The sequence below is a fragment of the Ambystoma mexicanum genome, chromosome 10 (genome assembly GCF_040938575.1).
Source record: "Ambystoma mexicanum isolate Mex_15411 chromosome 10, UKY_AmexF1_1, whole genome shotgun sequence".
In the NCBI taxonomy this organism is placed as follows: Eukaryota; Metazoa; Chordata; class Amphibia; order Caudata; family Ambystomatidae; genus Ambystoma; species Ambystoma mexicanum.
In genome coordinates, this window is record NC_090932.1 from 172,368,806 (window position 1) to 172,396,156 (window position 27,351).

General features: G+C 45.8%; 1 protein-coding gene across 1 annotated transcript in view; it reads left to right on the forward strand.

Annotated features, from left to right (window-relative positions):
- LOC138492841 (disintegrin and metalloproteinase domain-containing protein 7-like) overlaps nucleotides 1-27,351 on the forward strand; it is a 731,792-nt gene that overhangs the window by 374,213 nt on the left and 330,228 nt on the right. Inside the window, exon 4 of the mRNA XM_069620181.1 lies at nucleotides 8,000-8,080. Coding sequence (XP_069476282.1) covers nucleotides 8,000-8,080 — 81 coding nt within the window. The remainder of the gene's footprint in view (nucleotides 1-7,999; nucleotides 8,081-27,351) is intronic.

Sequence of the window (27,351 nt, forward strand, 5' to 3'; positions counted from 1 at the left end):
ATTCCGGACTCCTACTTCCTACTACCACTCAGTAGAGAGCACCCACAGGCATCACTAGAGGTATTTATCCCCTCTATTTGTGATACCTTTGTTCATAGTCAGAACCGGCAACTCCATTTGCTATTTGTTAGCTCATCTCTTGCCTTGTTTGTTTGTTTTTTACCCCACAGATGCCAAGAAATATTCTGATATTAATATTTGTCTGTTGATTAGAATTATTTGGTTACGTTGTCATTTATGTTTCTCCTGATGAATGTTCCATACCTAGTTTAGGAACTGAAACATGTCGAGCCAACACTCTGGATTGTTACCAGAGTGACCAATTTGCTGACACATTTAACCCTAACTAACTTTGGGTGCGTAAAACTGTATATAAAACGTACCGCTTGGTGTTCGGTGTGTTTACTCTTGACACACTGGCAACTAGCTATTGAAAGCTTGTCACGTAACTGTTGTCCATGTCCTTTGTTTGTGGTGTAGATTTTCAAAATGTATGTACATATTGTGGACCGTATGATTTAATTTGTTTTTAAAAATCTGTGATTCATTAAATCTGATATTAATCATTTTTAATTATGACGGGTCCTTGTTGAGATACTCCAATATTATGAGTTCTGTGTACATGTGGCATCTATATTAACTAGCTCTGTCTCCTTTGTAAATAAAGGGGATCCACAAACAGAATTGTTTATTCTAAAGAAACATTCTGCCAACGTTCATAACTAAACTGTCTTTCTTCCCTACTCAATGCTGTTACACCTCACTCAAGAATTCACATGCCTATTTTCTACTGTCTGCAGTTGGTGCATGTATTACTGAATTCAAGTATTTTATGGTATCACATAGAGTATATATATTTGCCATTATTTGAATAGAACTACCTGAGTACAAAGTGTTATAATTTATATGTATATATTTTCCTGAACCTTATTTTATATAATGAAGCTGTGTTATCACCTAACATAGTGTGTGGACATTCATTTGGGGAAACACTGTACTTAAGAACCAGCCTGCCTTACCTCCTAAGAGCTTAAGACTTGGTTGCTCATCCAAGCTACCATATAGAGAAACTTGGCTGGGGTGCTCTGTGCCTCTGTCCCCACCATATAGAGGGCAGAAGTGCAAATACCTGACTCCAGTCTTGATAGTCATCTATTCGAATGGATTGTGTCCTCCAACGTATTCCTCATCTTAGATGTATTCCATCCAGCTTCAGCTACTTTGGAAATTTTTTCCCTCGGCAGAGGGCACTGTGTGTCGATGTCGTCGAGTCGAGGTCCCTCTGTGTCCTCTGTCGAGGGTGATGTAATTGGGTATACAAGTAGCACGCACTGCGCCCTTTGGCCTCAGGTCTGTTTTTCTGCAGTACGTGTTGCTTCGGAGATTCGGCGTGCCTCGAGTATTTCTGTGACGCAGTTACTGAAGATATTCGATATGTCCTCGTCGTCGACCCCGACTACGACCCCGCATTCGGGATTCAAAAAGTGTAAATCCTGAGGTTCGAAAATGTCCATCATGGACCCGCACCGAGAATGTCTGTGGTGTCTCGGTGAAGGCCACGACATGGAGACCTGTACGAAGTGTCAGGCAATGACGGGGAAGGCCTTGCGAGAGAGGAAGGGAAAACTGCAGGTAGGTCGAAAACCCGACCGAAAAGCCGAAAGGCATCGGTCTAGGTCCCAAAGTGGTTCGCACCGCTCTACGCCTTCGACGAAAAAGTCCAAGAAAAGACGCCACCGGTCCCCTTCCACCTCGTCCTGGGACGAATCCCCAAAAAGAATGAAATGCCCCACAAAACATTCTTCCTCCGAAGAATGGGAAGCTTTCAGAATAAAAATGATGGAGGTGTTTGAAAAGGCTAAGCCTCGGTCCGCGCCTTCTTTCGGAAGCCGGCCGGGAGCGTAACTGTTCCAACACTCACGCGCCCTCGAGCCCGGGTGATCGAAGGAGGAAGGATCGGGAACCCTCCAGGACGCCGAGTGAAAAAGACTGCTCGTGTCGAGTCGACCGTTCGAGGTCACCGATGCTGTCTGAAACCCAACACACCTCGAAGGGTAAGTCTTCGAAGAGCGCCTCGACGCCCTCGAAGCCAGCTCCGTCGACAACCACTATTTCGTCGGCGCCATCAACGCCTTTGTCGATGTCGACCCCGATTCCAAAGGCTCCAACTCAGCCAACTCAGCCAGAAGCTGTCAAAATAACAGCAAAAGAGAAAGCTGCAAAGGCTGCAATGCCTTCTGGTTCCACTGATACACTTCTCCCACCTCTCACAGAATAGGTTTTTAAACCTCTTCCAAGGAAAGAATGTTTGATGAAGAGAATGTTCCTTTTGGACTGGAATATGGCACCCCAAATGTCCCAGAATGTCTGATTTCTGAGGAAAGCAGGATGAGGGACCTGGTGGAAACCTTGCATAATGCAAGTGGAAGTGATACTTCACCTGAAACAGATTTTGGCAGGCCAGAACCTGGGGAACATGCCAGTCCCTCATACTGACAACTATGAGAAAGGTGGTCGGGGATGGGCTAGACCACCAACTCAGTTCATCCAGGATGATCTGACCGATATATTGGATCATGGTCCCACCGAAGATCCGATTTTACCCTTACATGTAGCCTAAAAGTAAAATAGGGTGGCCAAAAATTGGGACACCCCGGAATCTATTCCTCCGGTGAATAAATCCCTTACTTCAAAATACTGCCCTTCCAGTAGTGACCCCAGCTATCTGTCTGAGCACCCTACTGCCAGAGTCTGGTGGTCCAGGCAGCCACAGCTTCAAGGAAGGTGGCGTACCCTTCTATCCTTTCGGATAGGGACGAGAAGCGTGGGGATGGTTGGGCACGCAAGGTATTTTCAGCTGGGAGTATGACGTTAAATTGGCCAACTCCACATGTGCCTTGGCAACATTTTTGTACACTCTGTGGGAGTGCATTGCAATGGCGGTAGAGCACATACCAGAAGGGGATGAAAGGAAAGGATTCCTAGCCATTGTTAAAGATGGAAAGGAGGCCATGCAGGAATCCCTTCAGTCTGGATTGGACACTGCAGATAGTGTGAGCAGGTCCATGGGCACTAGCACAGTAATGCGCAGATTTGCGTAGTTACGGAAGTTGGGTTTCGCACAAGACGTGCAAAACCATCTTCTGAACATGCCCTTTGACGGGTCTCACCTTTTTGGTAACAAGGCTGACGAGAGGCTTGAGAGGTTGCAGACCTCAAAAGCAGCTGCCAAGTCTTTAGGAGCTGCTATTAGGCAACCTCAGCCTTTTCGTGCATCAGGACAATCTTGGAGGGGACAATCCTATCGTTACTACTCCTCAAATGGAAAGGCGAGAGGAATGGCCATTCAAAGAGGCCAGAAAAAGAACACTCGTGGTGGACTAGGAAAATGTGCAAAGCCAGCCCCGGCTGCAGCCTCTTTAACATCAGCGGCCACAGCAACCGCCACAAAACCACTTTGAGGACTTGCATCACAAGACACCTGTGGGAGGCAAGCTGTCACAGCATCTGCAAGAATGGCGAGCCATTACTTCAGATGTTTGGGCTCTAGAAATAATAGCCCAAGGTTACTGCCTTTCTTTTCTAACGCAACCTCAAAGCAATCCACCAGGGAGACGCCTTTTGAAGTTTCCAGACCCGCTCCTGCAGCAGGAAGTCTTAACCCTGCTGGAGAAAGGTGCTATAGAGCCAGTACCTGTAGCGGAGAGGAACAAGGGATGGTACTCCTCAGGAAGGACAAGTTCAAGATGGTCACTCTTTCTCAGATCCTTCAGGCCCTTCAACTTCAGGATTGGTTGGTGTCATTGGACCTCCAGGATGCTTATTTTCATGTGCCAATTCATCTCAAGCACATCTCAAGCACCGAAAATACCTGAAGTTCGTAGTTGGCGACTCAGACTATCAGTTGTGAGTCCTGCCATTCGGATTGACCTCCGCCCGAGGGTCTTCACCAAATTAATGGTAGTGCTGGCAGCGCACCTCAGGAGAGGGGGGATTCATATCTAGCCCTTCCTGGACGATTGGTTGATCAGGGCACGTTCTACCGAACAAGCACTGGATCATCTGAGACTCACCTGCCACTTCCTTCACAGACTGGGCTTCTCCCTCAATTTCAAGAAGTCACAAATGACACCTTCCCAACAGCTTCAGTACATAGGGGCTGTATTAGACACATCCTTGGGAAAGAGCTTGCCTCCCAAGTCGCGGGCTCAAGACATTCTTCAGATGGTTTCCAAATTCCAAAATGCCCAAAATCTCCAGGCCTACAACTTATTAAGATTGCTCGGCCTCATGGCATCCTGCATCTTCCTAGTGCCAGAGGCACGCCTGAGGATGAGATCCCTTCAATGGGCTCTAAAGACTCAATGGTCCCAGTTCTCAGGTCAAATGACGGATGTTCTTCAGATTCCGAACAAGGTTCGGCAGGATCTTTTGTGGTGGATTTGCACAGAGAACATCCTAAAAGGAGAACAGTTTTGGCAACCATGGCCAGAGATTACAGTAATGACTGACGCCTTGCTCATGGGGTGGGGAGCTCATGCCAATGATCTGACAATCAGCAGTCGTTGGTCTCCATCGGAGTCCAAAATATACATCAACCTTTTAGAGCTGTGAGCAATCAGACTAGCGCTGAAGGCTTTTCTGCCATCTGTCAGAGGAAAAAAATGGCCTGATAATGACGGACAACACAGTGGGCATGCATTATCTAAACAAAAGAATTTCCCTTGAATGCTTAGTGGCTCCACAGTACTGGCTTTTGGAGGTGTCCCAATTAGGATCCATGGTTAAGTTGAGATCCGCTCCCAGTATTACGGGGTCCTCAGCTAATGCCAGCAGCACCCCCAATGTGGCCCACAGATAGAATTAGGCCCATATATTACTGCTAAAGTCACCTATGTGTCTCCCATTGTGCCGCCACAAACAAGTATCTTCCCTCCCTGTCAGCCTTTGTCTTATCCACCTGGAAGTAAACCCTAACACCAGTATAACTACACCCCTTTTCTTTTGGGAACATCAGGGGAAGAATTGATGCGGATAAAGGCGCAATTTAAGCCTGGTCAAGTCAGTCTTTGCTAACTATTTCTTGCAGGAATGCCACATCTTTTCTCTGCCTCTGCAGCCTCTGGAAAAGAATGGCCCTTTTCCTAGGAGAGTTGAAACCCCTTATATTATGTGTCATGCAGACTACCTCCATTCCACTAGTATCAGTTGAGGCTGTATATCCCCCTGTAGCTGCCACCTAGTGCTCATTCCTCTGAGACCCCTTGTGCCGCCCGCAAAGCCACGACCACAGCAAAAACATTGGCATGTCCAGCGGGACCAAAAGAAAGAGCTGCTACCTTGTGCTTCAACCAACATTGAAACAAATAACTGAAAAGAGTTGGCGTGTATCCGTGGTCGTGTCCAGGATCCCCAGTTCCAGAATAGGGAACACTCCCAGAGACAATACTCCATTTGTGGTCATGACCTCCACCTCCCTAATGCCCTCCAGTTTAGCCCTCGAGAGCCTCAGCCTGCAGCCCGGGACAAAACCCCATCCACCTTTACAGTTCAAATTCAGTTCTCGTGGCCCTGGGGCGTCACCCTCTGTCTCTTCCTCATGCATCCCTGTACCAGCCACCAGCACCTTTCACTTCAATCTCCTCAGGACTGACCCAACATAATGCCCCAGGGCCTTAGCTGTTTCTTCCGTGGTCATGCATCGTCATTGCTTCCCCTCCCATGAGAACAGCAGATCAACTGGGAATGTTCATCTATATTTAATTTGCTCATGTTGCAGCTTCCCTGTTAAAGGGCAGAATGCCAGCCATTTCTGGAGGGTAAAAGGAGCTTCTGGTTGCAATAGGAGACCACTTTTGAGGCTCTAAGGATCTTCTTCTTGATCGTATGTGAGTGGAATTTCAAAATTATGTCCCGTGGCTGCACACAAGGCCCCCTCTGCACTGTGTTTCCCCTGTGAACTCTGTCCAGAATAATGCCCCCAGCGACTACTTCCAGGAAGACCTCCACCCATGCTCTCAGGTCAGCCCATTCAGGGTTTTCCTTGAGTCATCTGATACTGAGATTCTCTCTTCTATGTATATTCTCTAAATCCTCAATGCTGGTGACAAGCTCCTCCATACATTGTCTTGCATCTGCCAGCTCCCCCTGCAGGTGTATAACATCCTCCTTTAGTGAATATACAGCTTCTTCTGTGTCCCACTCTCCGGTGTTAACTGCTTTTGGCTGCTGGAGAGGTCCACCAGCGATTTCCTTCTGCCCTTGTTGCCCCAGTGATCTCTTGCTTTACTCCCATCGAAATATCGTCCTATGTTGCTGCCATGCATTCTAGCAGGTCCTTCTTCGTGAGGGGGTCCATGCCGGCCGACATGCGTCCCATAACCGCTGGTGCAACTCTTGGTGAGGTGGCTTCGCTCCCCTCGGCTTCTTGCTGGGGACCAGAGGGAGGTTTTGGGCCGGCCCTTCTCCTGTGCCTTATGCAGGGACAAACCCTACCGGTTTCTAACAAAGGTCCATCAGTCCATCAAGGCAGGAGATGTGCTTCCCCTGTGTCGGGTTGAAGTGACCAAAGGGGGAATCCCAGTCAGGGGTCGAGCCCCATTGTGGATTATCTTCTCCGGATGGGTTCTTCCTCCAGAGCTCTCTGATCATTCCTGGCGCATGCACCCTGCAAGGCCTGTACAGTTCCTTCGTTGCACCAGGCTCCGATGCCTGGGACCTTTCATCGCACTGCACAGGCTGCTCCTCCTGTGCCTGCTGTTACACCCCCACGTGGTTCCCCACTGGTGCTTCAGGGCTTCTTGCCGTACCCAAGGGAGGCAGGTTCGCGGACACACCACCATCCCCAGGCCAGTTTTGGAGGCTGATCAGTTACTCTGAAACAGGCTCCAAGCACACCAGGGCAATCGAACGCTGCTCCACGGGATCAATGCTGCAGCTTCCGGGTTCCCATGATTACTTCTTCCTCCGCTCGGTCGGAACGAGGGGTTGCTCAGCCCCACCACGTTCCTCTGTCTGTCCAAGCTTCTAGGACAGCTCAACATCACCCGGCTCCCCCACCTCAGCTCGCCACTCTGAACCTTTGCTGGTAGGGCCACATCGAGGACTCTGAGGCCTCTCACTTGGAAGCCAAGTGCTTCACCGGCACTCTTTCAGGAAGAGCCCGGACACTGTATTGGGGGCTCTAGGGGGTCTCACACCCCTCTCCCTACTGGGAAATCGCTCAACACCTTGTGCTCCAGGCAGAGCAGCGGAGCCCAGGCTACGGGCGGCTTGTGGAATTCAGAAGGCGGTCATCCTGGTCGCCGCCGGCCAGGTCCTGTCATATTGGATGATTTTTATCGAGTATGCAAATGTATAAAATATACCACTAATAGAGGACTGTTAGCAACTGTGTCCTTTTCAGAAGCATTTTGAAACCTCCACAGCTCGGACCTTGCCATGATAGGTTTCCAGTCATTGATGCAGAAAAAGCAGCACTAAAGAGAAGATGACTGGGTATAAGTTCTGCTGTAGCTGTAGAACTTCTGTACCATGCTCAGGTGTCGTTTTACTGAAAATGCTTTAAACCTCCCCCAGGCTGTTATAGACCGGGGACATGTCATACATTTGACCATATTAGAATATGGAGTAACTATGGTGTATAATTTGTACTTTTGTTTAGTAGTTGGATATCATTTGCAGAAATGAAGCTCTTGGTTTTAGCTTTAACTGTCTGCATTCAATTCACAATGCAGTGCATTGAATGTGTTAGAGACTATTCAACAATACATCATAATCTGTTGAATGTATTGAATTTTAAGTATGTCCTGTCCTTTTCACATGTGGGGCGCATACCAACAAACATAGCTACACAACGAAAAGTAGAGACCGGTTCATGAAATGAGTTATTATGTAACTGTTTCTGTTTGGTGGGCCATTTATTTAGTTTATATTGTTTGCAGCAGTTTTGATAGCTGAAAGATGTATTTATTGTTCAGCCATATCCTTTGCATTTTAGGCTTGCCAAGGAAGAAGATGTCAGAGCGTAGAGAGTCTTTATCAAACTGACAGTTGTGCGAAGAAATGCAAAGGAAATGCGGTAAGATGGTTATTTCCCCGGTCCAGCTTTAGTGATGGTGGAGCGTGTTCTTGATGAACTAGAGTTGCTGGTGCACTAGCTCTTTTCAAAGCCATTCATGATTTGCCCATTTCTGCCAGGCCTCTAAATGTGAGTTTGTGGATTGTAATGCGGATCCAAATGTTGTGCATTCTGATTATGAGGATGTGCATCTGTAATTAAATTATCCGAATGCTTCCCTTAGGGCAAGTACCAAGGTCCTGAAGAGTTGATGATTGTTTTTTTGTCTTTAATTCCTCTAAACTGGACTTGTTAAAGTCCTATGCCCCCAAGTACCACTGGACTCTGGCAAAACATTCATTAAGACCCCGCACAGCGATCCCCCAGGAGCCAAAAGTTAAGTGAACTAAATTCTGCCTATAAACAACTATATTGGAGCATCTGGTCCATGCAGAAATGAAGCTGGACTGTTGATCTTTATATTCTCTTTAATGCATTCAAGATATGCATGTTGTCTGCTTTCTGGAAAGCCTGAAAAGAGATACTTCTCTATAGTTCTCCTAGTCTTCAATATTATTACTGCTCATCCACCAGAGATATTTCTTCAAAGTACAGGATGTTGTGTAATCAAGGGTGCTGTGTAATACTAGTCAGGATCCATCAACGAGATACCTTTCTTTGTCTCTTCTTTCATACGGCTGTGCGTTTATATGTATGTATATATATATATATATATATATATATATATATATATATATATATATATATATATATATATATATATATATATATATATATATAATATATTCACTGAAAAAACTTTACCTAGGGGACAGTTAAGGTGATCAGATTTAACGTAACAAAACCCCTGATATTCAGGGGATGTAGGAAGAGATGTTCATCTTAATTCAGCGTTCCCCCCCATTGATGACCCCTAGGATCTAATGATGTGTTATTTATATAGCGCTTACACCTAAGCACTTTAAATAGAATCATATAAATACAATGTCACCCAATCATACTGTTAGGGAGAATTCTCCTTCTAGGGCTAATTTCCCTCACCTAGTGAGTCCCCCAGCAGCTTTGCTGGATTTCTGGAGTTTATTTTTCCACCTGGTAAGAGTGTACATCCTTTTTCCACTCTTACATGTGTTTTGGCCTATGTGTTTTTACTCATTGTGTGATCTTCGGCACTGGAGCACACCACTCCAGGTGCCCCTGTTCTTGTATGGGTTACACAGCACCTTCAGTGTAGTAACCCAGGGCTGTCTTTAAGACTGCCCTCTGACTCCATTTCGCTGGGGCTGACTACTGTCCCCCAGAGAAAGGTAAAGTTGGCATTTACTTTACCTAGTCACTTTTAACACAGACCCAGTACACCCCATCTTACATGGAGTACTGGAAAGGGCTAATCTGTACCCCTTTTCTGTCTGTACCTCTCTGAGCATTGTTTTGCTCTTTTAACATTTAGACTTGGCCTGTGGCAGTGGTATCTACCTTACCTTTTCTACCGTGATTATATTAGATAAACGTGGTACTGTTCTTGGCTATTATATTAGCCTTGAACATAAACCCGCTTGACCAAATCGTCTTTCTTTTGGCTCCGGTTGAGTTTATTCACCATTTCTTTTTGTTAAAGTCCTTCTTGTGTTTTACTTTGCGCGGCAAACTAGGTTTGCCTTCTTTGTTCACCGTCTTTTGGCAGGCTTCTGCAGAGAAGCCCTCCTCTTAGCGCCTGGGTGTCTAGGTAGACTGAATGTGGGGAAGGGGTGTTGTCACCCCCTACACAGGGTATCCTAGGAAGCCCAAGTCACACTTTGCCATGATTGGCTGAAGTGATGGTCCCGGCTGGACAACCCCCCTGCTGCGTGATTGACAGCCAGGCTGTGTGAATGGGGGTTTAGCGCATAAAAGGCAGGTCTCTTGGCCTAGAAGTCAGAGTCGCCTCTGGAACTACAAGGAACCGAAGAGGAGCGGAGAGAACGACGGCTGCTGCAACTACCTCGTCCTGGTGAAGCCCTGCTGCAGTCCTGAGCTATCTTCCCTTCAATGACTAAGAGGAGATCCAGTCCGGAGTCTTCTTCCCTTGAGCCTGGTGGGGATAACCAGCTCGTCTTCTTCAGCCAGAGATCTCTGCCGTGGTCGAAATCGCTGCACACTGCGGTAGTGGTCCGGATAGCCACCTGCTGAGCCTCTCCTGTTTTTAAGGACCACACCTTTTCGTTGTCACTGCTGACGGCTTCATCCCTGCGTGGTGCAGACCACCGTCAGACGTCCTCCTTCACAATGAAGCTCCAGGAATCGTGGGTCTGCGAGAAACCAACAGGAACACTTGCCAGGGCACCAGCTGCATCGTTGGAATAAGGTACTGTGTCCTACTTGAGGAAACTGGGTGAACCCCTTTTCTTCATCTTCAAGGCTCGTCCTTGTCTTCCCTCCTTCTTATAATTTTTGCTTCCTAACATTTGACAATATCCAAGTACTTTTGGGCTACGCTGAATCGTGAACTGTCTAACGGTGTGATCTTCGGCACAGGTCTCCGGTGTCACCTAAACCTGGCTCCGACCCTTTGAGTTTTGAACTCCTGTTTCTGAGTGTTTCTCGATACTGCCTGACTAACCTAAATATTGCCTGTGATTTTTGCCTCCAACTCCCTCGGGGTATCTAAGGCGCTAAGTGTGCTTTTGCCCCGGTAGCATTTCATGTCACGGATACGTGTTTATTAAGTAGACCGAACTGTCAAAAAGTGATCGCAACCGTATCCGCGGTATCGTGTTTTGTTCATAACACCGGCTCATTCAAACACAGGGTACTTACCTTGAGACATACTGTACAAAGTGAATTGGTTAGTTGTACTATATTTAAAGTGTGGTTTTGTTTAAAGTTTAATAGAGGTGTTGTGTTTATAACTGATGGTGTAAAAATAAATGTACTTATATTTTTTACCTGAAACCTTGAGTCAGTGTTTGCTTGAGTCAAAGTAATTGTGGTCCCTTTGTGTAATCTCTGCTACTGCTCATATACTCTTGAGATAAGCCAGGCTGCTCTGCTACTGCTACCACTATAACTTAGTAGTACAGGCTTGTACCAAAGGTAAACTTGTATTGCCACCTGTGGTCTTAATTGTGTGTAGTGGTCCCTAAGGGCACTGCACAGGATTCTGCCTAACACTGATGTACAGCAGTGAGGATTTGGAAGTAGAGTGATTACACTTAGAGTGTTGCTATTGCTTGGGTTCAACTAACCACAAGGCTAACACCACTAAATCTATTTAACTGAGAAATCATGTCAAATATGGAAAACTACACTGAAGAGAGTCTCTTACTCTATACTGCTGAGGTTCTTAGAACCATGTGTAGGGATAAGAATGTCTCTGGTAAAGGAAAGAAATCTGAACTGGTTGCAAAGTTAATGGGAAAAAGTCTGGAGAGTGGGTTAGAAGGGCTACCACTCCAGCCAATGTGGATTTTGATGTTTCTGATTCTAAGAGTGTTAATTTAGAATAAGTAGATGAGTCCTTGCTAGGAAACCCTACAACTCCTTTGCCTGCTCAGAATGCACAACCTCTGTCCACAGGGACCCCCACAGGTCCTACACTTACTCCTGAATTTATTGCACTTGAGAAAATGAAACTTGATTTAGAAGTGAAACGTATTGATGCACAAACTGCCATGAAACATCAGGAGTTAAGGCTCAGAGAAATGGAGCTGAATCATGAACTAGAAATGAAGAAACTGTCTCTAGAAAATGCTTCTCTCCCAGAGTTTTCTAGGTCTTCCAGCCCTAAGAGACCCCGTATGTCAAAGGAAATGATTGGTATGTATAAGACGAAACTGGATGTTTGGGATTGGTTAGCACTGTTTGAGTACAATCATAGGATTCAAGGTATCTCAGGGAATCAGTTGATTCCTTGGCTTTTCTCTAGGCTTCTCCCTGTTGCAAGTGATGCTGTAATGTAATGGAGTTGGGGAGGAGGATAAGCAGGATTATGAGTGTGTGAAACTAGCATTAATAGCTAGGTTTGGGAAGACCCCTTCCCAGTATCATAAGAGGTTTAGAACCCTCAAAAAGCATGATGGTACCCCTTGGGCTACCTGGGTGTGTGATTGTTTGAAACACTTAGATGGTTGGGTTAAGGGTTACAAAGTGAACATGTATGAAGGTTTGAGGAATCTTGTAATGTTGGAGTCTATTTTTGATGCCTGCTCCCCTGGGCTTATACAGCACTTGGCTGATTCAAAGGAGATAGATCCTAAGAAGTTAGCTAAGTCTGCTGACTTGTGGGTTGCCAACAGGGCTACTCACAAGGATTCTGGGGCAACTCAGAAGAAGGAAGAGGGAAAGCAGTCCAAGAAAGACAACAAGGAGAATTCCAATAATTCCAATCCAAAAGAGGGCCCCAAACATAACCAGGGTAAGCCACAAGGTAAACCGAATCAGGCTAGTGTGCCATCTGGTTCCACACCAGATGGAGGTCAGAGCAAGCCTCCATTCCAGAGAGCATTTGGGAAATGCTTTGTTTGTGGGTTGCCTGGCCATGTGAAAGGATATCCCAAGTGTAAGGGTAAACCTTTAGGGATCAACACTGTCTCCTTAGCCTTCTCCCAGGTGGATGAAGTACCTATGACAAGTGGAGACTTTCAGCTACTAGCTGATGAGCCCATGAGCTAGTGTTTCTTTAGTGTCCTTGTGTCTTTGGGAACAACAGAACTAAGATGTCTACAACTCAATCCCAGATAATACTAAAGAGTATTACAAAGATAGTGTTCTTGTGAATGATCAGGAGACCCCTGCCACCAGAGACACTGGAGCCAGCATAACTGTGGTTGATGAATGTTTTTTCAAGGTGAAGGATGTTGCTAAGGCACCCAAACACCTAACCAAGTTAGCTGGAAGCCCTGTGCAAATGGTTCCCCAGTTACCAGCTCTCATCCAGTGTAATGACATGACTGTCAGGATACCTGTAAGTGTGTAAAATAATGTACCTGGGAGGGTCCTGTTGGATAATGACCTTAAAACTCTTGGAGTTGTGTCCAGTACCCCCAAACCCCCCAGCAGAAGGAAGCATGAGCTCACAAGGTCTGCAAGGGAGAGAACCTTAAGAGGCTCTCCTGGGGACATGATAGAGGAAGCTATCACCCCAAGTCCACAGGACTTACTGCCATTGCAGGGCAAGAAAAGACACAAGGGAAACCTAAGTCTGCCAGCAAGAAACCAGCAAGTACTCCTGTGCCCAGGAGGACATCTCTGAGACTGTCCAAAGTCACACCTGTGACTCCCACCCCAGCTGAGGCTGAGTGTGAATTTCAACCCTGTATGGTCAAACTAGATACTGAGGGATCAGATCTAGAAGAGGATCTTACCTTGGTAGGAGATCTTGACCCTGTTGACCATCCTGAACTGCAGTCTTTACTGGCAGAAGGTGGAGCCAACAGGGAGTATTTCAGCAAGGGACAAAGAGAGTGTCCTACCTTGGAAGGTCTTCGCCAACAGGCCAATTGGCAAATAGCCCTGACAGACCATGCCAAGGAGAAAACTGCATTCTCCACTCCAGCTGGCCTCTACCAATTCAAGGTGATGCCTTTTGGATTAAAGAATGCACCTGCTACATTTCAGAGGATGGTCAATCAAGTTCTGAATGGGATGGAGGACTTCTGCATGGCATACTTGGATGACATTGCAGTGTTCAGCCCTACATGGAAAGAACATATTGAACACCTAGGTTATGTATTGCAGGCTCTGGAACAGGCCCATCTGACCATAAAGGCAAGCAAATGTCAAATTGGTCAGAGTTCAGTGGTCTACCTTGGGCATGAGGTAGGAGGAGGTGAAATAAGGCCATTGCCTAGCAAAGTACAAGCTGTACAAAACTGGGCCACCCCTACTACTCATACCCAAGTGAGAGCCTACTTAGGTCTCACTGGGTATTACAGGAACTGCATAGAGAACTATGGGACCATAGCTTCTCCCTTGAATGTCATCTCCTCTCCCAAATTTCCTAAAAAGGTCAGATGGAATGAGGAGTGCAATCAAGCCTTTGAAGGACTAAAAAAAGCCCTTTGTCAAGCTCCAGTCCTAAGAGCTCCTGACTACCACCAACCCTTCATTGTACAAAATGATGCTTTTAATGTAGGTATAGGTCCAGTCCTTAGTCAACTGGATGAGAAAAGTAGGGAACACCCCATTTGTTTCATCAGCAGGAAGGTAAAGGATCCTGAAACAAGGTGGGCAACAATAGAAAGAGAATGCTTTGCTATTGTGTGGTCACTGAAGAGGTTTAGACCATACTTGTATGGATCTACCTTCATCATTCAGACTGACCACCAACCCTTGAGATGGCTGATGCAAATGAAAAGGGAAAACCCAAAATTACTCAGATGGTCAATCTGCCTTTAAGGATTTGATTTGTCCATTGAGCACAGAGCAGGAAGTCACCACCAAAACGCTGATGGTCTCTCTAGGATGTTTGTAACCAACTAGAGGTATGGGATCCATCCAGGAGTGGATTAAATCCTCCTGTCTCTTAGTCTGGGGCGGGGGGGGCGAGTGTTAGGGAGAATTCTCCTTCTAGGGCTAATTTCCCTCACCTAGTGTGTCCCCCAGCAACTTTGCTGGATTTCTGGAGGTTTTTTTCCACCTGGTCAGAGTGTACATCCTTTTTCCACTCTTATATGTGTTTTGGCCTATGTGTTTTTGCTCATTGTGTGATCTTGGGCACTGGAGCACACCACTCCAGGTGCCCCTGTTCTTGTACGGGTTACACAGCACCTTTAGTGTAGTAACCCAGAGTTGTCTTTAAGGCTTCCCTCTGACTCCATTTCACTGGGGCTGACTACTGTCCCCCAGAGAAAGGTAAAGTTTCCATTTACTTAACATAGTCATTTTTTCCACAGACCCAGTACACCCCATCGTACATGGAGTACTGGAAAGGGCTAATCTGTACCCCTTTTCTGTCTGTACCTCCCTGACCATTGTTTTGCTCTTTTAACATTTAGACGTGGCTGGTGGCAGTGGTATCTACCCTAACTTTTCTACCGCGATTATATTAGATAAACGTGGTACTGTTCTTGGCTATTATATTAGCCTCGAACATAAACCCGCTTGACCAAATCGTCTTTCTTTTGTCTCTGGTTGGGTTTATTCGCCATTTCTTTTTGTTAAAGTCCTTCTTGTGTTTTACTTTGCGCTGCAAACTAGGTTTGCCTTCTTTGTGCACCGTCATTTGGCGGGCTTCTGCAGAGAAGCCCTCCTCTTGGCGCCTGGGTGTCTAGGTAGACTGAATGTGGGGAAGAGGTGTAGTCTCCCCCTGCACAGGGTATCCTAGGAAACCCAAGTCGCACTTTGCCATGATTGGCTGAGGTGGTTGTCCGGCTGGAAAAAACCCCTGCTGCGTGATTGACAGCCAGGCTGTGTGAATGGGGGTTTTGCGCATAAAAGGCAGGTCTCTGGAACCACAAGGAACCGAAGAGAAGCGAAGAGCACGACAGCTGCTGCAACTACCCCGTCCTGGTGAAGCCCTGCTGCAGTCCTGAGCTATCTCCCATTCAACAACTAAGAGGAGATCCAGTCCGGAGTCTTATTCCCTTGAGCCTAGTGGGGATAACCAGCTCGTCTTCTTCAGCCAGAGATCTCTGCCATGGTCAAAATCGCTGCACACTGCTGAGCCTCTCCTGTTTTTAAGGAGTACACCTTTTCGTTGTCGCTGCTGCCGGCTTCATCCCTGCGTGGTGCGGACCCCCTTCAGACATCCTCCTTCACAACGAAGCTCCAGGAATCGTGGGTCTGCGAGAAACCAACAGGAACAACTGCCAGGGCACCAGCTGCATCGTTGGAATAAGGTACTGTGTCCTACTCGAGGAAACTGGGTGAACCTCTTTTCTTCATCTTCAAAGCTTGTCTTTGTCTTCCCTCCTTCTTATAACTTTTGCTTCCTAACATTTGACAATATCCAAGTACTTTTGGGCTACGCTGAATCGTGAACTGTCTAACGGTGTGATCTTCGGCACAGGTCTCCGGTGTCACCTAATCCTGGCTCCGACCCTTTGAGTTTTGAACTCCTGTTTCTGAGTGTTTCTCAATACTGCCTGCCTAACCTAAATATTGCCTGTGATTTTTGCCTCCAACTCCCTCTGGGTATCTCGGGCCCTAAGTGTGCTTTTGCCCCGGTAGCATTTCATGTCACGGATACGCGTTTATTAAGTAGACCGAACTGTCAAAAAGTGATCGCAATCGTATCCGCGGTATCGTGTTTTGTTCATAACACCGGTTCATTCAAACACAGGGTACTTACCTTGAGACATACTGTATAAAGTGAATTGGTTAGTTGTACTATATTTAAAGTGTGGTTTTGTTTAAAGTTTAATAGAGGTGTTGTGTTTATAACTGATGGTGTAAAAATAAATGTACTTATATTTTTTACCTGAAACCTTGAGTCAGTGTTTGCTTGAGTCAAAGTAATTGTGGTCCCTTTGTGTAATCTCTGCTACTGCTCATATACTCTTGAGATAAGCCAGGCTGCTCTGCTACTGCTACCACTATAACTTAGTAGTACAGGCTTGTACCAAAGGTAAACTTGTATTGCCACCTGTGGTCTTAATTGTGTGTAGTGGTCCCTAAGGGCACTGCACAGGATTCTGCCTAACACGTACTCACTTATCGACCTCTAAAGGATGAAAGGCAAAGGTGGCCTTGCAGGGATTGCTCACAATTCACAGCAGCTAGCGCTCAATCCACTGAGTTAGCTTGGTGACCTCTAACTTTGTCATTGTGAATCTCATCTGTTATGTATGTGCCCATGGGCTTTGCAATAGGGGAGATGCCGAATTAAGATGATCATCACTTCCCAAATCCGCTGAATTTCAAGGGTTTTGTTGTGTGCAATCTGATCACCTTAACCTTCCCTTAACTAAGGTCTTTTCAGTGAATTTCCAAGGCTTTGTTATACCATAGTTAATTCAAAGCCACTAGCCATGACCTTCGGCCATGGCCACTGTGCATGTTCCACCAATAGGTTTTGTTAGGGCCCGCTAGTCACGGCCTTTGGCCGTGCCCACTGTCCATGTGGCACCAATAGGTTTTTTAAGGCCCATTAGCCATGGCCTTGGCCGTAGCCACTGTGCCTCTTGCTCCAATAGCTTTCTTCAAGGCCCAGTAGCCATTGCCCTTGGCCATGTCCACTTTACATGTTGCACCAATACGTTTCTATAGGTACCACTAACAATGGACTTTGTCCATGGCCTTTGGCCGTGGACACTGTACATGTTGCAACAATAGGTTTCTTTGGGGCCGACTAGCCATGGCCTTTGCCTATGGCCAGTGGTCATGCAGCTGCGGCCACTTCACATGTTGCAACAATAGGTTTCTTTAGGGCCTACTAGCAATGCCCTTCGGCATGGGCACTGTCCATGTTACACCAACCAATAGGTTTCACTTTGCACATTGCAACTGTAAAAAATATATTTTTTAACTATTTTCCCATTCTCCTCTGTACCTGTACAATTTCCTTTCTTTAAAGTCTTTTCTGATGCCTGCACTTATTCCAATGGACTCCTAATAACTGCAGTTATCTGAAAACACTCAAAAAATCAAAAACTCTTCCCTACTGTCACAGCCAGGCACTCATCAAGTGCCCCCTCCTCTTGCCATGGTCCCCCATCTTCGCTCAGGTGCTTTTTCCCTCCCTATCCCTCTGCCGTTACCGCCATCACTTTTCATTTTGTGTGACACATTTATATTCCCGCTCACGTGTTCCATTGAAGCCATGGTTGTAGCTGCAGTTATCCGCCGGTATAAGTGCAGTTTATTTTAAACGTTCGAACTGTAACTCTGTGCCCTAACCACCCCCAACTCCCCAATTTCACATGGTGTCCTCTTTTCTCCACCGCACTTCTAGCCTGATGCAATTTCATGCTTTCTTCTCCTTCAAATAGCTTTTTTTCACTTTTCTTTTTTGGAAGCACAGGCCATACTGTGATTATCTCTCACATCAAGCAAACAAAAATTAGACCTTGTTCATTTCTGAAAAGCCTCTCTGCTGCAATGCACTATGGCAGATATAGCTATCACTTTGGAAGAAGGGGGCACCCCCTTCTCCGTCAAATATTTTAACATCTACTGGACGGAAGAACCCCAGACTCCTCCCGGACTACAAGTCAGCACTACGTGCCAAAGTTATTTCTTATTTGGTGCAATTCCATCCAGCGGTTTTGCCCAGAAATGTGGAATTTTGTCTATGTGAAAATGAATGGGAGTAGGCTGAAAGCAGAATTTCTCTGCCTTCTTAATAACTTTTTCATTTTTTAATGAATCTTTCTCATTATTTCCAGTTAGGGGTCCAGTGACAAAGTTTTCATTTCAGGATATAAGCCAAATCCATCCTGCAAGTAAAAGGTTATTTGCAGTTCAGTTTTCGGGTTTCCTATGGAGCTAGCTACACACCTGAACTATAGTGTGGCAAGCACCAGGTTTTATATATATATGTGTGTGTCGCCTCATTGCTCTCATCCACACACCATCCTATGTGCTCTGCTCCTTGTTCATCTATAGGAAACTCACCTCACTCTCAGCTTTTCTAAGGAAATAATATAGTGGGGGCGGGGAAATACTTTTGTGGGACTTGCAACCCATTGTGTTCCACTCCTTTCTTTTCCCTTGCCCCATGCTAATGCCATCAGTACGTGGACATAATAATAATGTATTTCATATATAGCACTACACACCCATAGGTCTCAGAGCTCTGAAATAACAGAAGACATTATTATCCCACAGAGTGGTACTCAATTTATCGACCTCGGAAGGATGAAAGGCTGAATTGACCCTGCCAGGGTTCGAACCTGCCACAGCAGGCTGTCCATACATATCAGGGGCGAGCGCTTAGCTCACTTTGCTATCTGACCGGCTTGTAAAAATGTTAGTCAGATAACATTTAATTTTACCTTGTGCCTGAATCCGATCTTCTGTAGGACCATCTAAGCTTGCAATATTCCAGCTTAAAATTACTTATATGCAATCTTTTCTACCAATATTAATTCTAATTCTAATTCATACGAGATTTAAAGTTTTTTTATTTTCAAATAAACAAAATATATAACAACAATTGAACCGATGACATCAACAAGTAAACTAAAAGCGTCTAATTCTAATTCATAGTAAGGAGCAATTACCTTATCGTCAGGAAACGTGCGATGTATGAACACATTTTATGACGTTCTCCTTGTGTTGACAAATGTAATAAACAATATTCTGCCCCCCTTGCATCCCCATATGTGTGTGGTCGTAAAAGTGGGAATAACCATCTGTTATGCAGATTACAATACCACACCCACAATAGTAGACAAGCATTGGCAATGCCAATAGTTTGGCCGTTTACCATTGTTCTTTGCATTATGCATTTATAGGCACCAGGGTGCAAAGAGGAGAGTGTAAAGTTTGAAAGGAAGATGTGATAAGGGGTGCAGGTGTGCAATAGTAGGAGATGGGGAATAGAGTAGTGGAGGAAGCCATTGATAGAGGGTGCTGATGATGAGCAAGAGGAAATATGTGCGAGAAAGGGTGAGAGGGTAACACATAACGTGAGAGTGTGAGTGGAAGGATGAGAGGGCATAGGGAAAGCTCAGGTACCTTCTCGACTGTTGGTCTTTTTACTATGAACTTTGGGTGATAGCTTCACCCCTGGATCTCCCTCATTCCAGCTTGAACCCTTCTTAAATGTCAATGTCTTTTTAAACAGATCATAGTGGACATCCCTCGGCCAGGTTCACGTTTGTCAACACACTGTTTCTTGGAACTTTAGACTTGCCCCCTTCTCGTCAGCATCCCTCAGTCAGGTTCACTCTTGCCAACTTCACATTCACAAATGCTTGCAGGGTTCACTTCCCTTGCTTTCTCACAGTTCTTTGGTCAAAGGCTTTCGACTCTATGGGGATTTTGCTTGACCTCCTGTATGACCACTTTGACCTAACTTGGCGGATCTCCTACAGCCTTCTAGTTTCTGTAGTTTCATTCAGACGGGTATCGACCAGAGTCTCTCGGGTTAGCACCCACGTGGTGCTGTTTCCCTCTGCAGCTGGTCTCCCCTGAACACTTTTACAGTTCTTTGAACTTAGTTCAACTTGCCATTTTGCGTCTTTCCTTCAACACAGCCCATCTATTATCGGCTCTCCCCTCGACTCACCGGCTGTGATGAACTGCTTGGCTTTCCTCGTAAATGGAGTCAAGGCCGGTAACACGGTAGCAGGAGTTTCCCTTGCTCCCGCTTATTAGCGCTGACATGCTCTGTGTACCTTTGATATCTGTTGCAGCACACTTGGGCTATTGTCCTCTGTCTTACGATTCTCTCTGCAGAGGTTTCACAGGTCTGCGTCGGAAAGGGCAAGGTTGTGTCTCTCCTTGTCAGCCTCTCGATATTCGCCACCTTTCTCCTCCTCTTAAACTGCCGGACCTGGATAGCTATCTCGTTGTGCGGTCTGCCTTGGTCGTACTGTGCTCTCCTGCTCCACCTTTTGTCCCTGTGGGGAAGGGAAAGGGCAGTCAGGTGTGTGTGATTCTGATTGCCTGACTTTGCCTGATCCTTGTATTGGGACATGTCAGGTAAACAGCCCTAGTGTTAGTCCGTTCTCTGGTGTGTGGTGCGAAAGTGTTTGTGTTGGAAAAGGAGGGGGCAGTTCTTTTGAATGTCCCATGTGGTAGGATGGGGAAAAGGTGTTGAAAGAAGGGGAATACCGCGTCTCACTCATCAGTGTCCCACTTCCACTGCCCGAGGACCGCCCATTCAGCTGATCCTCCCTCACCGGACCACCCCCAGGAACTGGATCCAATAGCGATGGGCGTGTCCTGGCCACCTGGATAGCAGTTCCTCAGGGAGTAGCTAGGGAGACACCTTCAGGTTTCTCACAGTTGTCACTATCAATATGAGTGCTTCGATTCGGTCTAAATGCTGCTCGAGTGGCTGCTTCTTTACGTCGCTTGGGGGTACATGATTATCCATACTGAGGCGATTGACAGGTTCATGCAGAATCATTTCTTCTGGGCCAGGAGTCCCTCCAACTTCTATTGGATCTACTTTTCAAATTAGGCCTTTAGTTCAACCAGAAGAGGTCTTGTGTCCCAACCACTGAGTACATCAGGCTCATTGTATTTCCATGGAACTCAGACATAGGTTGAGTTTTTCCCACTGTAAAGAGACAATAATTTTCTGCAGCTCATCAGCTGGTTCCAGCACTTCCTAGGTCTTATGGCGACTTGAATATTGTCTGTTCCCTTTGCTTGTCTGAAAATGAGTTGACTGCAGCTTCAAAGGGCCTCATTTAGGAACCAAGACTTGGACAAACAATCAGTAAAGAATTCCAATTCCAGAGGAATCGAAGGCACAACTGGAATGGTGGCGCAACAACTGCAATCTGCTAGTAGGAACTCATTTGCAGGCCCCTCCTCATCAGCAAATGTTAACTTCAGATTTGTCTCTGACGGCTGAGGTGCCATTCTGGATCATCTCCATAGGAATTGGCTATGGTCTCAGGAAGAGCATGTTCTGTACATACATTTCCTTGAACTGCTTGCAGTATTTAGGGCATTAAAGTAATTCCTACAAGTTATTCAGAATGTATCATATCCGATAAGAACCAACAGCATGCCACCTTTATTTTTTATAAACAAGCAGGGGGAAATAAGGGACCCTCCCCTTTGTCATCAGGCTATTCATATCTGGGAATGGGATATTGTACTTCAGGTGACACTCTAAGCTGTTCATCTCACGGAAGATTCCATTGTGGAAGCGGACAAGCTCAGCTGCCTGTCACATTCGAATCACGAGTGGTAGCTCAAATGGTCAGTTTTACAGGCAATTTTTCAGATATGGTGAACTCCCAAGGCGTGTTTATTTGTGACCATTCAGAATTACAAATGCACCCTTTATGCATCCCAGATGAGTCTGGGTCCAGATTCCCTGGGAGATAGTCTACATATTGCATGTGATCACAAGAAACTGTATACGTTCCTTTGATAATGAGTTTTAAAAACTTTTTTTAGCTCTTTATTACTCTATAATCCATATAACTTCAAAATGATCCAGTAGGGCCTGCTTTCCCTTTCTTAGTCACAGGATCTACTCTTCCAACAGGGGGGAGTCCGATTTTGCATCCCTCGCCTCAACTGATGAACTTACTTGCTTGGTTCCTTAAATGCTAATTTATGGCGTTCTTGGTTTATCAGACAAGACTTTGGCTTTCATTCAAGCAACCTGAACATCATCTTCTTTTTGTTATGTACTTTCTATCTGAATTGGCTGCTTCAGGGGTCAAATTTGAATCTTGTAGAACTTACTTATCTGCCATTGGTTCTTACATAGGCTCTCAGCGACTTATTTTGGCCATAGTCAATACGGTCCACAAAAGACATCACAGGTCTTTGTATCCTTAAATGACAATGCCTCATCCTTCTTTGGGTAGGAATGGGGTATTAATTGCTCTTGCTCACAAACCCTTTTAACCCATTGCTTCAGCTGATATGAAAACTAGTGTCTTGGAAAGCTAGTGTCTTCGCGCAGAAGAATTAGTGACATTCAAGATCTTTCCTCTTCTAAACCTTATACAATCTTTCACAAGGACGAAGAACACATCCTACCTTTCTCTGTCAAGTGTTTCTTCATTTCACATCATCCAGGAGGTTGTTCTGACCACCTTTCTTCCCTATCCACAATCTGGTGGAGAAATAACTCTTCATTGTCTCGATATAGGGAGAGCTCTAAAATTTTATCTTGATCACGCGACAATGTTCAGAAAGTTGAACAGCTTTTTGATTACATTTAGGGGGACAAAAACCAGGGTTCCAAGATTCTTGAGCTACAATCACAATGTGGATCATGGCCTACATCTGGTAGCTTACAAAGTTCAAAGCAAACCGGATCCTAAGGATTTTCATGCCCATGCATAAAAGCTAAAGACACAGTGGCATGTCACTAGTAAGGCGGCCACTTGGGCCCCCATCAGCTTTCTGCAAGCATTACTGTATGCATACAAGTGCCAGAGCATATTCTAAATTTGGTCAGGCAGTTTTCTAAAAATCTCTTTAGTCAGAGTTATAGGCCCTCTTCCACAAATTTCTGGTGCTACTCAATCACCCATAAGAATGGAGGAAAGGGAACGGGATGCATGAATAAGAAAAAGTTACTAACGGTAGTGACTTTTGTACTCCTAGCCCATAGTCCACCTTTCTTCATATTCCCGCGAATGTTTGGATGATCAGGAAGGGTCCCCATGATTACGAGGGGTTTATGTATCTATCGATTGTAGTTACTTATGAATGTGATATGTTACTTTTAGCGTTACTGTTTGTCTAGAATTGATACATATTAGCTTGCTTGTGTGCAGAAAGATAAAATGTTAAAACCACCAAATGTAACATAACCATGATTCACGCATGGGGTGCTTTGAGGTACATGGGAACTAAGAGACGGTGAAGGGGTTTAATGTAAATGCAAGGAAGAGAACGGGGTGTAGAAAGCAGGTATTAAACATACATGTACATTGATAAAAACACATGGGGAATTAATGAATCTTAATATAGTGGGCTTTTTTACAAACAAATCAAAACACGGTAGTTGGGCCTGGTTTCAAATTGAACTTTGTTGAACAATTGATTCTGTGAGGTTTCGGAGACCAGGAGATGGGTGAATAAGTAACTTCACAACCTTTGCGGTCAGCCCAGCTTCAGAAACTGGCCATGAGTTTATGGTCAGACATATATTGCAGACAGCAGAGGTAAACTCCTGGTGCATGGGAGTGTGACAGAAGGGGTTTTACTATTTGTCTTGGCTAGCAGTAAAACCAGTCAATGTGCGATAAAGCAGCAGTATTTAGATAAGAATTTTCCAATGAAACCAGTGACCTGGGGAATGAGATAGTTTTGCTAACTGAAAGAGAAATTATTTACCAGGCCTTCTTCATATCGTTTGAAATATTTATGCAAACCATGTGCAATTAAAGATTTAGGTTAAATAGGCTTTTGGCCAGTTATTGCTAGTAATTAATTATGTTTGCATACAAATGTTTATTTGAATGATGTCATGACCCACCAAGAATGAATCCTAAGCAGAGGTGTGTTCTACACATGAGCTGAAGATGGTAGTTAAGATAAGGGCTACCAATGAAAGCGTAGGAATTGGAGAAAGATGGGATTTCTTTGAAGATGGTTTGGTCCAATCACAGTTGGCGGGTGGATTGTAATAAAGTATCTGGGAGTGTTTTGTTTTAACTGTTGCAGAAATGTATATAAAATGTTAATTTATGTGGTTTGTTGAGCGTTGGGTTAGTATGGTCCTACAACTCCATCTAACTGCTCCCCGGTTAAGTTTAATACCACACTCAATATTGAAAAAAAACAACACCAACAATTCTACCCCTACCCCTTCTAATCACTACTACATAACAGCCCCCCCCCGCACAGCCTTCACGTTGGTTACTTAATCAATTACAGTTACTGCATCTACTTCCTCCATATGTTGCACTCTCCCCTCCTCTTTCACATTTGCAAACAGTGTCACAGTGAGCGCTATCCATCTTTGTATGTGCACCACTTTTCCAATTCTATCCACATCTGTGCACGCTCGGGGCTCTCGTGTCCTTCCACCTCATAGCTATGCTACACTTAGTCAATAGGTATATCAGGTCTTTGAGTTTATTCAGTGGCTTATCTTTCGCATTTCTCTTATAGCGCCCCAACATGCAGGCTTCCGGCATCTTAAAATCTAGTTCAATGACGCCTAGGGCCACCTTGACTGCTATTTCCTCCCAGAACCCCTGCACAACTGGTCATCCCCAGAACATGTGCGTTTGCCTAGCCTCCTACCCCCTGCATTTAGGGCACACTTGTTTCCCAGCTCCTTTGGAAGTGGAATGACAGCCGGTGTGAAGTAGGCCCTTTGCACTATGTACATTTGTATTAACTGTAATCTAGCGTTGCGGGACACCTTCTTGTGATACCGCTTTATTTCTCCCCACTCTTTCTCCTCAAACGTCTTCCCCAATTCCCTCTCCCATTTACTCTTGCAATTGAGTTCAGCCCTCGTGGTGCAGCTTATCAAAATTTCATAGACTCTCGACACAGCGTGTCCACCTTCTTCCACTGTAAGCAACATCTCAATATCCTCCTTTTCGATATCCCCTTCTGTGTCATTCGGCCATCTTCTGTGTAGCACCCCCAGGACCATATTATGCAACAGGGATTGCCCAGCTTGTAACCCAGTACTCTCCTGCAATTCCCCAAATGTTTTCCACCCACCCTTATTCCGCAGGTCCCTCAGCGTAGCCACTTCGCACATTTCCCAATTTGATTCTATCGTGGTCCTGTTGCCCTCCAGGACCGCCACTATCGGTGTCTGCGGGGAGAGTGTGTCCGCTATCCCCATGACCTGACATGTCCTGCGCCAGATTCGGATACTCAGTTTCACCAGGTAGTGGCTCTCTCACTGCTCCTTGGCAGGCACCCAGAGGAGGTCTCTCAGGTGTCGTCGCCACAACGTGGGCTGCAGCAGCACCGTCGCGATTGTGAATTAATCAGACATCTACTTCACCACGTGCTGTAGTTGGCACGCTAAGAAATACAGCTCAAAGTTCAGTACCCTTATCCCTCCCTGGTCATACGGCCTTTGTAGTGTGTTAAGGACCACCCTGTTTCACCCGTCCTGCCACAGGAACCCCCTACTCAACTTGTCCAGTTCCCTGCAGAAACGGCTCGGGATGTGGTAAGGGACATTTGCAAAACAGTGCATAAGTCACCGTAATGCCACCATTTTGAGCAATGCTGCCCTCCCCATCATAGACAATGGCAGTTTACCCCAGAACCCCATGGACGCTACTAGTCCGGTTTTGGCCCGCACTGTGTTGACTTCATGCTCTTGGAAGGGGTCCCGATTTATGTTAATACCCAGGTATCTAAAGGTGGTCCAGCTCCATGGCAGGGGAAGGTCTGGCAGACTACCTTTCTCTCTACTTGCGGTGGCCACCAGCAGGAACACCATGATTTCTTGAAGACATGATTTCTTCTTGTTTATGTTGATGCCTGGGAGCTTACTGGAATTATCCAGCACCTCCAATATGTTTGGCAGATTTGCCTCAGGGTCTCTCACATAAAGCAGCATATTGTCTGCGTACATAGATATCACATGTACTATACCGTCTATGTCCATGCCCATGTCCTCGTATTCCTACCACAGGTATGCTGCCATGGGCTCTGCTGCTAAAATGTATAACATCGTGGACAGTTCACACCCGTGTCTAGTGCTTCTGTACAACTGCCATGCCACTGAGTATATTCCTCCCTTCTTGACCCTAGCCATTGGCTATGTATATATCAGTCGCACCCATCCCATAAACACTGGGCCAATCCCCATCTTTGTCATCGTGGCATACAACCAGTTCCAGTGCACTGAATCGAATGCTTTTGTAGCATCTAGAGAGGGGAGCATGCCCTGTGAGGGCTTCTCCAACGTACTATGGATCACATGGTGAAGCCGTCTTAAGTTCTCCGAGATGTTTCTCCCTGGCATGTACCCTCTCTGGTCAGGGTGAAAAGGCGTGTGTATTACCCGCCAGAGTCTGCCTGACAAAATGGCTGTAAGTATCTTACTGTCCTGATTCAGTAGGGATAATCGCCTATAGGATCCACAGTCCGAGCTATCTTTGTCTGATTTGAGCAGTGGCACTATCAGGGCTTCTCGCATGCTTGCTGGCAGGATGCCAATCCGCAAATGACTCATTGTACACCCTGGCCAACAGGGGCACCAGTATGTCCACATATGCCTTATAAAACTCCCCTGGGAGTCCGTTCGTCCACCCCTGTTGCCTTCCCCGACGGCAAGGATCTAACAGTGGCCACCACCTCCTCTCCTTATGGGTGCCTCCAGAGACTCTGTTTGGGGGCCATCTAGTTTGGACAAATTTATCTGGGAGAGAACATATTGTATGTGTTCTTCAGTGCCGCCCTGGGGGGCCGCGTATAATGCCTTATAATATTCAGAGAACACCTCATTTATCCCCTCCTGCGCGCACACTTCCACCATCTCTACGTTTCTGATTGAGCAAATGGGAGCCCTAACGTTCTCCCGTCTACACAACCATGCCAGCATCCTCCCCGGCTTATCCACTTGGACATGACTCCTCTCCAGATGCTTTGCATAGTTGAATTTCCCAAGCCTGTCCCACTGTGCTAGGCCTGTTTGATTTAGTGCAATTATCTCCTCTTTATGTTCCTTACTTGTCAGTGCCTCCCCCTCCCGCCTTTTCAGTCCCCTCTCCGTC